Source organism: Cydia amplana, chromosome 17, assembly GCF_948474715.1.
Source record: "Cydia amplana chromosome 17, ilCydAmpl1.1, whole genome shotgun sequence".
Lineage (NCBI taxonomy): Eukaryota > Metazoa > Arthropoda > Insecta > Lepidoptera > Tortricidae > Cydia > Cydia amplana.
Genome location: NC_086085.1, coordinates 7317188 through 7334200, shown reverse-complemented (window position 1 = coordinate 7334200; position 17013 = coordinate 7317188). Strand labels below are relative to the sequence as shown.

The following is a 17013-nucleotide window of genomic DNA, read 5'->3' as shown; positions in this document are numbered from 1 at the left end:
TTTTCCGCACTAGTGCGTAAAATAGCACTTTTCGTGCGTATGTCGAAACTTTAAAGTGCCATATGTACTGTAAAACGTTGTTCGATACACGTGCGAATAGGTAATTCGCAACTCGTGTCGATTTAAAACACTCCCTTCGGTCGTGTTTTAATTTATCGCCACTCGTTTCGAATTTCCTCTTTTTCGCACTTGTATCGAAAATAACTATTACAGTACATAATTATGGTGCTACTTTCCCGCACTAGTGCGTAAATAAGCACTTTTCGTTGCTATGTCAAATATTTAAAGGGGCATGTGTACTGTAAAACGTTGTACGATACACATGCGAATAGGGAATTCGCAACTCGTGTCGATTTATAACACTCCCTACGGTCGTGTTTTAATATATCGCCACTCGTTTCGAATTTTCTCTTTTCCGTACTTGTATCGTAAATAACTATTTAGGAACGCTTTTATGGCGCCTCGTCAGTCAGTCGTCGTTTGTCAGTCAGGTATAGTACAGATAGAAACAAAGAACTACACACTTTACATCTAGGGTTAAACAAGACATAAAAATCATAAAAATCATTATTCATGGCCCCAATTTGAGTTAAGTATTGAAATGTTTTTTGATGTGGCGTGTGTCAAAAATGTGAGTTGGACGTAGGTGAGTTGAGTAAGTGGTTTTGCTCTCTAGAAGGTTAACGGTCATGATCAAGATGACGAAAATTCAAAAATGTATTATTTTTGAATTTAGTAAATTGCTACTTCTTAAACAAAACCCATAAATCGGTAATAATGCGGTGAATAAAGCAAAACATTCTGTATCTTTGTTGCTCTAAATTCCTACTGAAACATATTTAGTTAGGTATACTATGATACAAAATTTATGTTTGCGGTACTTACTTGCGATATATCGAAGTTTGCTTGCACAGGGATACTGGTATCGCATTGGCCACTTAAGATAACTTGTGTACTAGCGTCATCCCTATAGTGGAAGCAGGTTGCATCGGATTGGTCGACAGCCTCATAGAACTGATCGTGCAGGACTGGGTTGGCTTCAATAAGGGGCTGCATGGCAGCTGTGGCTGCGGCAGTTAGATCGCGAGCTTTGCTGTGTTTAGCACTCCATACTAAAAGAACATTAAATATATTAGTCGTTAACACTATTACATACGTAGTAGGTAATAGATTTGTTTAAAAAATTACTTACCTCGCCGATATGTACCCGATTCAGTCAGCACATTCTCGCAAGAATAGAGAAGCGAATACGTGTTGTAGTCCGTACCGAGCACAGTCCATTCTAAAAAAAAAACAAATTTCAGCCTTTATTTAAACACCTTTGTGGACAAAAATAAACGGATATATTTCGTTCAATAAAATGTTAAGTTAAAAATATAATACTATTTGTTTTCTCCGCTACCCAAATATTGTCTGATAAAACCGTTAACGGTAACGGTTTATTTAAACTCCTTTGTGGACAAAAATAAACGGATATATTTCGTTCAATAAAATGTTAAGTTAAAAATATTATGCTATTTGTTTTCTCCGCTACCCAAATATTGTCTGATAAAGATCGGTTAAAGCATGTTTAAAGCGATATTGCTTGTGTTTATGTGCATTAAGTTTTTATTTTTAAATATGTATATAAGTACTTTAAGTACTATAAATAAATACTAGGGGACATCTTACATATATCAACCTAGCCCCAAACTAAGCAAAGCTTGTACTATGGGTGCTACAACTGCTACACGGGTGTTGTATGGGTATACATTTCGATAAATGCTTACGAGTAGTGGCTCCATCTCTAGTGACCGTGATGAGTCCATTCTGAGTGATGACGGCGCTGCTTGTGGTCTCATTGGCCACGTTATCGTAAACGCTGGTCTCGATGACGTTGTACGCGCCGTCGCTTGCTTGCGCGAAGGTGGCGCTGGTGCACTGGCCCGGGGAGCCTTCGGAGGGGTAGCGTTCGATCTCATGCCACCAGCCTAGGTACTGTTGGAAAAGAGTAATATCACAATGATATCAACAAGAAGACGTCCAGCGATAGGATTTCAAAGACCTACTAAAGAAGGAGCCCTCTTAATCAGAAACTAGTTATATCATAAATCATATTATATATATTCTTTATTTAATAATTCATATTACATATGCTAACACAAAACTAAAACTAAAAACTAAATATAAAAACCTTCCCCCAAATCATTCCCTTCCGGCATGGTCGCAAGAACGCTAGCGGCGTTGCCCCTCTGCACCGCCAGGCTTAGCCTCTGGGCAAAGAAAGCGCCAGCCCTATGATCGCCTGAGATGCCTACTAGCCGAACCGATACTTCCCTGACAAAAACCCCGGTGTCAGACGATCAAGGGCCCAACGTTTCCATCGCAAGCGCCGCAAACTCATACTCCTTCGTCAAGAACGCGTATTTGCGGCGCTTGACAGTCTGGGCCTGGTCCGCGGCAGTCCCAGGCTTCCGAGCCGCCCCCTCCACGTAGGACGGAGCCAGCGTATCCACGCAGGTGGCGTCCCACGCCAAAGGGCGACCCAAGCCTAGCCTATTATATATTATTTACCAGAGAAGCTTCGAATCCCTGCATGCCAGTTACTTCTGCGCAGGCTCCAGGGAACAACACAGATTCTCCAGGTACTGGTTCTGGTAGGTAGAAGCAGTCCTGGTCTGTGTGGGTTTGTGTCTGGTAATAATCTCCGAGCAGACCCTGGACGTTGCTGATGATGGTGTTGATGGCATTATTTGCTTCAACAGTCAGGACCGGGGTTCTGCTCAGTTTCCAACTGTAGACTACAAAAATACAAGTTAAAATAGAAACTAGAGGGCTGTATTCATTTGATCAAATCAAAATCTCAATCTTGTTGGAGCATCACTCAAGGTGTGTTATTGACAACAAACTGTACAGCGAACTGCAAAACTGCATGGACACATTTATGAATAGAATATATTTATAAAGTGGCCATGCATTTTTGCAGCTGGGTTTACATTACAACGCATTTCACCGAGTAACAGAGATCACACTTGGGCGATTGTCGAAAAAAAAATGATTTTAATTTTAATATTATATGTAGGCCTGTAGGTAGAATAATAGTTTTGTTCAAGAAGAATACTATCATTATTCGTATTATAAAGGATAAGGGCTTACCTCTACTAGTACCATCGCCTAGGTTACGACAGGCGTAAACTAGGGAGTAAGTGTAGTCAGTGCCAAGGATATAGGTTGGCAGTACAGATTCCTCTGAAAACGGAAAAAATAATTTTCACACCTCCTATTCAGAAAAGAGCTTTTTCTTCCCTGCTAGGAGGGATCAAAGTGGCACTTTTCCTCCCTGCTAGGAGGGATCATATTGGCACTTTTCTGTTCAAGCACACTATTTTTTACATTTTTTTGCACATTAATTTTTTAGCTTAATCTGATGCTTAAACAGATTATTTAGAATCTGTATAAGCATCAGATTGTGTCAACAGTAAGATTTTTTATTTTCCTCATAAGTAGTTGATGTGAAAAGCAGTATGTGTCACACGTAGGGTTTGCACGACGGATCCGAAATGTATGGGAAGATCCGCGGATCCGGATCCAGATCCGGATAATTTCATACATTTCGGATCCGGATTGCAAACCCTAGTCACACGGTATCAAAATTATTTCGTCTTGGGCGTTAACACTTGAATCCCTCATTACGCTCAGGATTCTACTTTAACTTTATTGTAGAATCCGTCGCTTCATTCAGGATTCAATGTACGCCCTTGACGGAAATATATCATTTTGATCCCTTGTAACACAAACTACTATTAATAACTGCCAGTGTTAAATAAAGTTCAGAGATTATTTTCAATTTCTACATCTCAGCACACTGCTGTAACGTAATCATATTTATAATAAATTTAAAGTGTCAGCGTTCTAATAGGTATTACTATGATTTTTTTTAACACCGTGCACCGTAGAACCAAAAAAACCCATTGGAACACTTCCATCAAAAGCACTGCTAACCTTTTCGACGCCGTGTCAAACACAAATGTTGTCACGCTGTCACCGAAGTGTCAAACTGAAATTGAACTTTATGCATATGCACGTAGGTCTATGTTGCTCTGTGGTATGTGACCGATTAATCGGTCTTTGGTGTTGAATCTACGGTGCGGATATATCGGTCATTGGCATCCAAAAGGTTAAGGATAATTCCTTAACATTGAGTAAACGAGTTTTTACTATAGAGGAATACAGAATAATACCAACCTCCGTTTTCCAACACAACTGTAACAGCAAGGAGTCCAGTGCCCGTAGCTGAAAGGCGAGCGATAGCATTCTGTACCCTCAGAGTTTCGTTGACAACCATTGTGTTCCTAATGGTGACAACGCCATCAACAAGAGAGTACTCTGCTCGCGGGCAGGTGCCAAACTGAGATTCGATGGGATATCTGGCGACATCGTACCAGTGGCCAAGGTACTGAAAAAAAGACAAGTGTAAAATATCAGCAGAACTTTCAAACTAATTTTCTTGAACATTTCGTATAGTGATACTTACATTAGTAGGGTTGAAACCGGTCACACCGGTGACAACGGGGCAGGCGCCAGGCAAAACAATAGCCTCAGGGGTCCCTTCAAAGACCGGGTAATAGAAGCAGTCCGAATTAGTTTGACCAGTAGTCTGGTAATAACTTTCTAAAAGGTCTAAGGTGTCGGTGATCACTTGAGATATTCTTTCATTGGCAGCCTGCGAGAAGCCTAATTGCGATCTGCTGAGTTTCCAACTGTAGACTGCGAAATGAAATAGGTTAGATTTACCCATCTACATATTTGAGCGTTTTCCCAATAAAATGTACATTTCATTCATGTCTTCAAAATATTGACTTCTTGGGCTCATTTTACTCAGAATCATTTGTACATTCACGACTCATACATGAAAAAAGGTGTCCCAAAATTTTGAATGAAAAAATATTTTTCCAGTGCGTCACGTTCGTACAAATAAAAGAATTATTCATACAAAAATGTGACGATCCGGAAAGGAAATCCTGGGACACATTTTTTCAAGTATGAGGCGTGAATGTACAAATGATTCTGAGTAAAATGAGCCCAAGAAGTCAATATTTTGAAGACATTAATGAAATGTATTTTTTTTTGGAAAAAGCTCATTTATCAATACAGAAACACAAATACATTAAGTCATGTAGCTACATACTTTGTCTATTGTTAGTGCCTTGAACGTTTTCGCAGCCATACAGCAAAGCATATTCATTGTAGTCGGTATCCAAGATATAGAAGGTCGTTGTGTAGGAAACTGGAAATAAAAAGAGGTTAATTAAAACGATTTTTTAACGTTAGTCATAATCAGCGTACCCAAATCAGTAGTATGGGTTATGTACAAAATCACACTTACATGATTGAAACAAATAGTCTTCTCTAAGGAAATACTTACTGAGCAAAAAGAAGTGAACTAAATGCGGGGTGTTTTTGTCATCGCTAGTATTGGAATCCCAGTTACTAGGTATGTTACTTTTTACTTTAGATTCCATTTACTCTCAATAGCCCTTACACCCTAGCGGGAGCTGCCTCTGTTTGCGTCTCATGTCATGGACACGGACACTGCCGGACAGCATCCGCATGGTGTACCTTTACATTTCATTATTTTCATTAAACTATCTATACGCGTTGCAAAAGTACGGAATACATTTGCTCCGTTACGGGAAAGATACAATAATAATTTAACTTACGGCCAGCTCCATCGCTAAGAGTAGCAATCAAGGTTCCACTGCCGTCAGCAGCCACAGTGGCAGTGCCTGACACTGTAATCAGTCGCTCGTTGTAGACTATGGTCTGGGTCAACGTGAGGGTATTCTCAGTAGTGGACTCGAACTGGCTTGCGGCACAGTTGCCGCTCTGGCGAGCAGAGGCAAACCGGGCAATCTCGTACCATGTTCCGTTGAACTAAAATAAAATAAATTCCACCTCATAAAGAATACAACAAACGTACGTTCACGAAAACAGTGGTAGTAATAGGCGATTTAATCGATCAAAAGTGATATCAATCCTTTTAAATAACCATTTAAAGCAGACAACAAAAAAAATGGCAGACTTAATAGCCAGGAAATTGTATTATACAACAGCAGCACTGGAATTAAAAATAAACATTTTATACCTCTAGTGCAAAGAAAAATATGGTATTTAAAAGAAAAAAACATCAAGACGTTTAAAATATCCAATGAAAAAAATGTCGGCTGAAACAATTTTACTTACTTGCGTAGCTTGGAAGTTTGCCACTGGCGTAACAGTTCCACACTCTCCTTCTAGAATGACAGGATTGCCAGCAGGGATATCGGGGTAAACGAAGCACCCATCAGCAGATTGGTCAATAGTTTCAAAGTACTGTTGATCCAATACTTGAACTTGATTCATAGCGGTTGTGATAAGATCGGCCGAGGCCTGTGACAGGATTTGGTTCCTGCTCAGTTTCCAACTGTACACTGGAAGAGTAATTAATATTAGCGTAAGCAAAAGTCGTCGCTATCATAACTTAATATGGATAGTTCCCGGCAATTTGAACTATTATTCTTCTGGATAGCTAAGAAGATTTTTTAAATAATGCTTCAGTTGAAACAGTTTATCACGAACAGACCTCGGAATCTAGGGGTCAATTTATTGTCAGGTAGGGAGTTCCTATATCGATAAACTCAACTATCGATGCTTTTCTCATATAGTAATGGTCGCGCCAAGTTTTGTTTGTAATAATACAATTTTATTGAAAATATTAACATGAAACTAAAAATTTACTATTAACTAATCTGAATCAGGCTCCAGTGGCCCGTTTCTTAAAAGCTTGTAACATGTAATACAAGCTGATGTCACTTTTTGACAGCTTTTGTTAGAAAGGGACTTCCACTTTTATTACAAGTTACAAGCTTTTGAGAAAGCGCACTCAAAACGTTGAGTGTTTGAAAGTATTGTTTGTTTATAAAATTTTCCTTGGTCCACTCCGTGATATAAATCATAGCTTGGGTGCAGAACTTTTTAAACATACCTGCTCTACTTGCAATAGCAGTATCCAGATCAACACAACTGTAGGCCAAAGCGTAGTTCTCGTAATCCGTAGCCAGGATCCAGTAAGGGGATTCGATAACTGAAAACATATTTATAATGTAAAAATAAGTTTTGTGTTAAACTGAAATGGTGAAAAAATACTTTGTATGAATATAAACATAAATGTTTTACTATTGGGCCAATTAAAGTAATTTGAAACCAACATGTGTATTAAAATTCTTATGTTAAGCCATCTATCTCAATGGTCCTTACTTTGTCCGCCAGCAACCATAGTGAGTACGAGTCTACCACTTCCATCAGTAGAGACCAACATAACGTTGCCAGTAGACGAAGTTAATGTTCGATCAACAACCTGGTTAGTCACCAAATTCAGGGTGTTGCCAATGCCTGTGCTAAATACGTGGTTGACGCAGGTTCCGGTCTGTTCCTCTTTTGGATAGGCTTCTACTTCATGCCATGTGCCGGTGAACTGAAGACAGAAATATGTGTTTCCATTAAAATTAGCATTGAGTGTGAGAGTGAGGATATATATCAAACCAAAGTAAATTATTTAGAATATGTAAAAAAAATATTATAAACAATATTTGGGTAGCAAACTTCAAAACCTATTCTTTAGCATAAACGTTCGCGATAAACTCAACACCTACCGAACGGATTTTCATGCGGTTTTCACATATCAATAAGTAGTTTTGATATGTTCCGTAGTTATAAAACGGACGCCTTGTTTGGAAACACACAGGTACATACCACTGGTTCTAGAGCATTGTACAACTTTTGTTTTATGGGTCGTAATGTCTCAATATAAGAGTGTAAACATTTTATCTGGAGCAATTCGTCGGATACCTAGTTTTTGCTATTAATATACATAGTTTCCTACCGTGGCCAGGTTAAAGTTGGGAACGGCAGCGATGGCGTCATCACAAGTGCCAGGAAAAACCACACGCTGTCCTGATTGGTGAACGGGGAAGTAGAAACAGCCATTCACACTCTGGTCGGAGGCTTGGAAATACGCGGTGTTCAAATCGAGAAGAGAGGCGATCACTCTGTTGACTTCAATTTGTGAATCGGCGGCCAATTGTTGATCTCTGCTTAAGATCCAAGCGAACACTGTAAGAATATGAAAGTTGGTTTGCTATTTTGGATAAAATATTATTTAAGTTAAGTATCTATGAAATTTGGAGGTTCCGTGTATATGCTCAGCCATTAATCATTAGCTATTAATAATGACACTTAATTTTCTATAGAAAAAATCATCATGAGATCATCGATCACCCGTCATAGAAAACTAAGTGTCGGACACCTCGACCCGGACCCGGATCGTTCAAGCGTGAATCATCCCTAATGACAACCTCAAGGAATCACCGCTACCATGGAATAAGTACCTATGTGCAAAGAGTGCGACTTTCTACATATACGTGCACCGTTTATTTATTTATTTTTTATTTATTTAAACTTTATTGCACATAATACAAATAAAATGTACAAATGGCGGACTTAATGCCTAAAGGCATTCTCTGCCTTTTATATCAAATAAATACCAAAAAAATTCTAATCTTTGTGGAAAATCTTTTCACGCTTTTGTTGATAGATTCCGATTTCGCTAAGTTTTGGCAGTGACAATGCATACATATGTACTTATATGGGAGCTCCATACTTGACGTAGCATGGAGTGAAAATTTAATTGTTTTCATACAAATTGATACATTAAATAAGTAAACAACGTATTCTTACCTTGTCTCTGGGTTGTTGATATATCAACACAAGTATACGATACAGCGAAGGTGGTGTAGTCAGTTTCCAGGATTAGCAGTTCTTGATTAACTTGCGCTGGAAATTACAAATAACAGTTTGAACGCACTAATGTGATAATTTAATAACTATTTAGGTACCATTGTTTCGTGCGTACAGTGAAGAAAATCAATTCCTGTGTCACTTCATACATTGTCACAGTGAATGTACCTAATACAATGCCCCTAGTCGCTTTGTCCGTACACATACACACAGAAAAATAAAGCCATACGAATAAATACATATTTTTGAGCCTAAACGAGATTTTAAATGTTTTTTTAATGAAAGTCAACAATTATGTATATACCTCCTGCTACATTCAAATTCACGCTTAGTCTTCCAGATTGGTCGGTGCCGATGAGTGTTGCAGTTCCAGTAACTGTTTCCAGTCGCTGGTTGAGTACTTGGCTGTTAACGACGTTGATTGTCGTTCCTACTAGCGTGTATTCGGCCCTTGCGCAAGTTCCAACTGCGTTAGCGGAATAGTAACTCGAAGTCTCGTGCCATACGCCTGTGAACTGAAAACTTTGGTTTAATATTTAGCTCGTTGGATATTGACGCCATTATGTCATCAGTGTGATTCATAAGAGAACTATGTTAATCATTGCTTTATCATGGGCCAGCTCAGTTTAATCATCGTATTTATCCTAATCGCGATAATGGACAATTGTTGAATGTTTACTGAAATTAGCTATTTAGTACCTATTTCTTTATCTTACTAAGTAATTTAGCCATACATATATTCCGTCATTCTCTATCAACCATGTAAGCATACAAAAAAGGAAATCTTGAAACTTTTATATAACCATTGCCTATGTTGTAAAGAAAGTGAATATTATCAACATTGTGTGTCCTCTTCCGCTTCCTCATAATCGCGACAATTACATTGATAGCTTGTAAGGTAGGTGATACATGGGTGGTCAGTATCGAAAACTTACGCGGGTTACGTCAAAATTTTGTACGACTGGTATGGAAGCAGTGTTACACAGTCCATCCAGTATCACAGGCTGGTTTGCCCCGATCACGGGCAGCTGAGTGCAGGCTGTCGTAGAATGGTCGATGGCTGTCAGGTCGCTCACGCTGAGATCGAGGGGAGCGAGCAGGGTATTGGCCGCAGCCAAAGTTGCTGGGGTGTCATACGAGTTGACTGCTCGGCCCAGTTGCCAAATGATTACTAAAAAAATTGAATAGTTCGTTTACTTGGTTTCTTATAACACTTTTTGTATAATACTCATAATTATATGGACATTAACTATAGTTTAATGTATAGTCCGTCTACAACTAAGGCATGTACAGACTTAGCAGTACCAATTTGACATAAATAACACTTGGTGTTCAAATAGCAGTGTAGCGAAGCGAAGACGGACTTTAGTAACTAATTATCAGGTATTAAATGTATGTAATAACGAAAACGCGAATAATAATATGCTTTTTAATGACATTAACATAATGTAGGTAATTCTGAACATTTCGTATGGTCTTAAATATTTTTTTGAGTTGTCAATTATTTTATCGAAAAACACCTGTGTTTACTAAGAAACTTCTGCACTAAAACAAAGTCAATAGTTTAAAACGTACATATTATTATAATAAATAACGTTCCATGAGAAGCTACATTAGCTACTTACATTCTCGTTGTGTTGTGCTAAGATCAATACAGTGTATGGCAATGGCGTGGTTATTATAGTCAGATCCGAGCACCCAGAAGTTAAATTCTGAAATAAAAAAATGTAGGTACATGTATATTATTTTTTATTTCAAACACTAAATTGTATATGCTCATCACATCACAATTTTAAGAGCCTGGCTCTTGTCGGTGGAGTATTCTGTTCTTCTCTCTGCCACTGTTTTGAGCTCCTGATACGTCACAACGTTGATTTTCTCTTTGGCTTGGTCCAAAAACGCACGTCTCGGCCTTCCTCTGCCTCTCTTTTTTTCTATTTTTCCATCAATTATAGTCTTTATGTAAGTGTCGTGCCGTATCAGGTGCCCCAACATGCTTCCCCTTCCCCTTCCCCTTGTATATGCTATATTGATAAATATGTAAATACATATGTGATAAAGCCAGAATAAAACTAAAACATTTGTTTTGGAATATATAACAACAATAGCAAAAATGATGTTTATTCAATACGGCTAAATGTAAATACTTCTAATAAATAGTATATTTCAGAAAGACTGGCCATTGATTGGCATGAACGATTGAATTACTACTAATTATTGACTTACGGGTGGTAGGATCAGTCAACGTTATGGTAAACTGGGCCGTGCCAGCAGTAAGAGTGGCCGTGCCAGTAGAGGTCTGCAGGAAGTTGTTCACCACCGACGGGTTGGAGTAAGAGATGGCATTGTCGGCGCCGACGGTGAACGCCAGGCTGGAACAGTCGGCATTCGACGCCGACGACTTGCCAATTTCGTACCATGGTCCGATAAACTAGAAATGATTACGGAAACACATCTATTCAAGCTCTTAGTATATAATGACTAAAAAGAGCAGCTGTTAGACGAAGGCTATCAAAAAGTGAGAGAAAAACTTAATGAAAGGCCTGTCTAAAATAATGACATAGGACCAGTCTACTAAGGGTCAATACTACAACTATGGCCCCAAGGACAGAATGTACCGTAAAACCACCCAACTATAAATCACAATTTTTTGGTACTTTTTGTTATTGTTACTTCCCATACTTGTATATACTTAGTGTAATAAAATTAAAAATTGTAAATAGCATCAAATTGTCGCTCACGGGCGCAAACTAACAATCTTACATAGAATAGGAATAATAAATTAGTTGTAAATTGTTGGGTTATTGTTGTTGTTGCCAGCATTCTCCATTTACTAGACCCTGACTATACCTTCTTGATTCAACAAATCTAAACCTAATTATATCAAGGTCATCAATTTCACCTTCCTAGAAACTGAAAATCTGTTGTACGTTAGGAATTATCTATATCCTTAACCAACAGTGCCCACGGTCCATATCGCAGATTACGTTTTCATAAAAAAACTACTCAAGATAAACTGTGTTTGATGATATTGAAGCACATTTTCATTTGTGCGATAATGGTAACTTATCAGTGCAGATAATTACGGAATTCGGGTAAAACTTCGTTACTCAAGCTACATTGGAAAAAGTATTAAAACTCAGTTTGAAAATAGAGAATGTTCGTAAGAGAATAAGTAAAAATCTTAGTTTAGAGTTATTAAGAGACTCTTAGTTTTGAGTCACAACCAAAACAAACATGCAAACAAATTGTAGTTTTAAATTGTCTACTATATTATCGCTATATTTGTGATAAGTTGCAATGTCACGGTCCTACTGTTTACTTTTGAATTTTCCCGTGTCTTCTTATTGGCAGCGGCCTTGTCAACTACCGCAAGTTTTAAGTCTTTCAGATGACAAAGATGATGGTTATCATAGAGTGATCAGTAAAAAAATACAGAATTGGGCCCCGGCGTGGCATTGTTGTTCTAAAATGTTATCGTGTCATAACAATGAATATTTATCAGTATTTTCAATTGAGTTACTAAGATTTGAAATCTTTGAAACTACTGCTCTCATTTCTAGGAAAATGATAAAAATATATCTTATAACAAAGTCCCCCGCCGCGTCTGTCTGTCAGTATGTATTTATGTTCGCGATAAACTTAATAACTACTGAACGGATTTTTATGCGGTTTTCACATATCAATAGAGTGGTTCTTGAGGAAGGTACAGGTATATAATTTGTTAAGATTCACTCGTGCGAAGCCGGGGCGGGTTGATAGTTTCAAATATAACATTGACCTGGATAAACTATGAATCATTGCTTTCTGCCCGTGGGCGTCTTTAGGAAGCGTCTGCAAAAGCCACACCAGACGCCCGCCGGATCTTGGAATAAAAGGATAGTATAGACAACTAAATGGACATGGACAGGTTTCGATCCTCTTGAAATTGTTGACCATTTCCAGAGCTAGCTATTCTATAGCGAGTTTTGGCAAAGTTGATGCATTCTAAATGTTGCACCTAACTGATAATTATGGTTGGATGTTACCATTTTAATTCAAAAAATCACAGACCTAAGAATTATATGAAATGTAATAACCTAAATGTTTTTACGTTGTTTTTCTATTAAAGTATCAATTTTTTTCTCTGGTTCACTGTCATCTGTTCATCTCCTCCGTATGTTTTTGTTTTAAGTATTCAGTAATATTGGGAATAAATATCGGCTTGGTAACAGCCTACCTCGCCTAATTCAATTTGGAGCTTAGAATAGAAAAGGAAGCAGATCATTGTGTCGGGGTGACGTTAATGAAACAGCATGACTGTTGAATCGACCACTCACCGAGTTCAAAACGAAGTCTTGCATCGAACTTATTGAGCTACATTGTCCTAGTTGCACTATTTGCGCACTTCCCACACTCGCGAGCCCCAGCAACCCAACCACCAACAGAATCATTCTGTGCATCATATGATCGCCACTCACTGCACGAGACCTAACACTACAATGGTTGTATATCTCCCTGTTTATCATTTTTATACAATAGCTTATCGATTCTTTTATCTTAGGTTATAATTATTCGCTAATCGAATGATAGGTGAGATTAATGTTCCCAGTATCGGATTTTAAACTTATATAAACCGTGGTGTCCTGTGAATCCCCCGCAGAATCGTATAATGCTGTGTTCGAAACTGTTGTTTTGTGCGTTTCTGAAGACAGGTATATAGAACAGCTTGGATAAATAATTATAAAAATCTTAGTCTAAGAAAAAATAGTTTTATTTCAAAATAAAAATAATAAATTAGGATGCATATGGTACCTTATCGTTTTGAAGTCATATAACGCCACAACGAAATACAACAATAATCCTGCTGGGTTTACAAAAAGAAGTACAATAAAAAGAAAGCAAATTTGGTAAATGAATTACCTAAAGTAATTCTTCACTCCAGTAAAAACGGTGTATAATCCAATGTGTACAAATACTTTGGCTGAGGTTCTAGTGCGTGATTGTACCAAAGCATCGCTATAGCAATACAGAATATCGAGAACCATCTCCGCTAGTGGTCGACAACACAATTACTCAATTGAAATGGGCGTAATTTGCTAAATCACCCGCGTCCTCTAAGCTTTCCACTGCTTATCAGCCGATGTATTTGCAATGCTGGGTGCTCTGCTTACCTGATCAATCAATCAATTGATTTGAATAGTTATTGGATAATCATAAGTATTCAATACATTAATCTTGTTTACAGGTGTAATATATTATCATGCCTTGATAAGTTGTAAAATAACACCTAAGAAGTTTTTTAAAAAAATTCTCGCGTATATAAAATAAATCGGGTAAATTAAATAGACGGAATTATTTTTTTCGGTATACTTCCGTTTGGCCCAAATACATTTGTCGCTTTATGGTGGCCACACAAAAAATTCCAAACAATTTTTTCTTAAAAAATTTCAATAAGTTTGATCGTTTGTGGTGAAAAAAAAAATGTATGGAGAACAGAATGGCCAACTTTCTTAAAAATAGTTTATCTAATACTGATTCTAAAATGATATAACACACGCTAATTACATCTTTACAGACAAAGATATGGCCTAGATTGTGATTAAAGTGAAGTATGGAGCTAGCCATTAAAAAAGACAGAAAAGTTCGATTATCTCGAAAACCACGAAACTTTTACTAGACCTATAAGTGCATTTTCTGGACCAGCCTAAGGTGCTCTGTCGGTGGTTAGAAGGTTATCCACTAATTACTGGGCACCCTGTATATTTTTTTTTATATCTAGTATAAGTTATTTTGGCTATTTCATTATGGGGGTGTTTCCTGTAATTGACATGTAGTTTGTCTTTGACTCTAGAGCATTTAATCAAGCCTGGAGTCATCAAAGGTTTACTTATTGATCTGCATGAAGAATGTTTTGAGATTAGGTTAGTCAATATGGAGTAAAAGGCTTCTGCGCAGGGATCGGAACCGGTTTTTTGCAAAAACATAGAAATAACCATATTTTTCGAATTATTTTATACTCGAAATGTAGCACTCAGTTGTGTTTTTAGGTTACGACTTCGTATTATTAGATTGCCCAATTAGAAATGAAGTAATTAGCAAAGAACGAAAAAATACCGTTTCCGTTCCCATACAAAAAATACCGGTATCCGATCCCTGCTTCTGCGGCTTCAGTTGCTGATGTTTTACTAGAATTACTAGTGACCGTCTGCCAGTTTTCTTCTTTAAGTTCCGCTCCGATGGCTTCAAAATCCTGGTTGATCACGTGTTCTGGATAGTTTGGCGATATTAACCTTATTGGGGGCTGTAACACCGATCATGACTAGGTCATGGTCTGTAGTGTCGAAGACGCAGACCACCGACGCATAATTCCTTACTGACCTTACAAAGAAGTGATCTAGGCAGGCGATGTTCCTCGTAGGTTTATCAATTGCAGACATAAACCCTGGGGTTAGTACTTATGTGTGTTGGCTAGTCTGGACTAGCCAATCCGGTACATGTATAAAAAGACTATCAGTATCCTGTATAATTGGTTCGGTGACTGTGGCATTTAAATTTTTCCTTACATAAGCGACTACTCCGCTAGCTTGATTGTGAGATCTTATAGTGCGGTAAGAGGAGTAACCATCGAGCTGACCTATGACCGAGCCCAGCCTTCAGCCAGCATTCTGTCAAGACAACAACGTCAAAAACTATCTTTAGTCGGTTGAATATAACTAGGAACTGATCAAAATTGTGTTGAAGGCTTCTAATATTAAATGTAAGAACTTTGATAGAAAAATTAGGTTTTATGATATTCAACCAGTGCTCCGCAGATTCTGCAACATGACAGTTTACAGGGAATGAGTTGTCAAGTTCGTTTCCCATGTCTAGTCCGGCCATGGCTTGATAAAGCGGCGGTTAAGTGCATGGTTTGTGTAGTATTGCGGTGGCGGATGCACTTGATAAATATAATTGTAGCCTATGATATTGAGTGTGTATATGATAATTGGTGTGTGAGTGTATGTAAGTGTGTATTGGTATAGTTGTATATATTTTAGTATAATTAATATGCATATTAAGCGTAAAATAAATGAATATGGCAGAATAAGCGAACATATTGGGATACTGTTTCCTAAGAAAGTGCTAAAGTTTGGGAATTTGGGGCAATCACACATGCTACTCTTCTGAAAGATCTGTATGGTCAGCAGCTGTCATCGCTCACGATTCAATAGAGACCGCAGCACTGATACCAGGAGCAGCATAGGGATTCTCAGATTCTTTGTTAGAATACCCGGCAATACGATCCATGTCCAGAGGATTGCGGATGTGAATAGCAGCAGCAGCGTCGTGCTTCCTGACATACACTGAACCTGAAGATGTCCAGCAATATTTAAATATTTGCGGGCCAGCGACCGTGGCCCGTTGTCGGCACGAAAAAGCTGTCGATTTTCTCTGGTCAATCGCTCGTTTACAATAATCTTTTGGGGATTTTTGTCATTCAAAACGAGATCTTCCGTTGTTATATTGCGCCTACTCTTCGCAGCTTTAAGGAATTCGTCACGCGTTGCACGACAGATAAAGGGGATGGCTATTGGTCGAGGGTGAATGCGGTGGTTAACTCCTTCCATACCTGATGTTCTGGCTGAGCGCAGGCGGGGACCGGCCCTCCAAGCAGCATCTACGTCACAGTGGGTGAGAGTCACACCAATTTTCGCAGCAGTAGTTAATACAATATGGATGAGATTTTCATTAGGGCTTTCAGGGCAACCAACTATCTCGATTTCATTTCTCAATGCAACTTGTTCCTGTTTGTTCAACTGGTCCTGAAGCCTAGACACTGTCTCTTGGAGTTCAGCAGTCTGCGCTTGTTTAACTTCAAGAGATTTGATTTTTGTTTCATTGTCTGATATTCTGTTGGAAATACTTTCCAGGCGTTCGGTATGAAATGAAAGCTTGTCTAGAACTTCTTTAATCTGGGACTGAATCGTGGACACTTCACAACGTTGGCCTCTGATTTCCGCAGTTAACTCGGAGATTTCCTTGTTATTGTTTGGAGGCCCCGGTGGAGGAAGTGTAGCTTTTTTAGACAGAGTAGATCTGTATTATCCAACTGCGCTTGTGGCTTCTCCGTATCTGTAGGTTTGGAGTTCATAGCGTGTGGTCCAGAGGCAGACAGGGTTTTTTTTTTATATTAGATTAGATTAGATATATTTATTTCTTAAAGAAAAAGACACAGTA

The 17013-nt window shown here is 38.3% G+C and overlaps 1 protein-coding gene across 1 annotated transcript in view; it reads right to left on the bottom strand.

Annotated features, from left to right (window-relative positions):
• LOC134656060 (uncharacterized) overlaps positions 1–13349 on the bottom strand; it is a 49939-nt gene extending 36590 nt beyond the window's left edge. Inside the window, exons 1-19 of the mRNA XM_063511578.1 lie at positions 13134–13349; positions 11041–11245; positions 10440–10526; positions 9750–9985; positions 9119–9329; positions 8755–8850; positions 7901–8130; positions 7276–7492; positions 7004–7102; positions 6223–6449; positions 5700–5913; positions 5168–5266; positions 4514–4746; positions 4225–4435; positions 3136–3228; positions 2554–2780; positions 1770–1977; positions 1193–1282; positions 886–1112 (exon numbers count right to left, since the gene is read on the bottom strand). Of these exons, the coding sequence (XP_063367648.1) occupies positions 886–1112; positions 1193–1282; positions 1770–1977; positions 2554–2780; positions 3136–3228; positions 4225–4435; positions 4514–4746; positions 5168–5266; positions 5700–5913; positions 6223–6449; positions 7004–7102; positions 7276–7492; positions 7901–8130; positions 8755–8850; positions 9119–9329; positions 9750–9985; positions 10440–10526; positions 11041–11245; positions 13134–13322 (3399 nt within the window). The 5' untranslated portion in view covers positions 13323–13349. The remainder of the gene's footprint in view (positions 1–885; positions 1113–1192; positions 1283–1769; positions 1978–2553; positions 2781–3135; positions 3229–4224; positions 4436–4513; positions 4747–5167; positions 5267–5699; positions 5914–6222; positions 6450–7003; positions 7103–7275; positions 7493–7900; positions 8131–8754; positions 8851–9118; positions 9330–9749; positions 9986–10439; positions 10527–11040; positions 11246–13133) is intronic.
• Positions 13350–17013: the final 3664 nt, after the last annotated feature.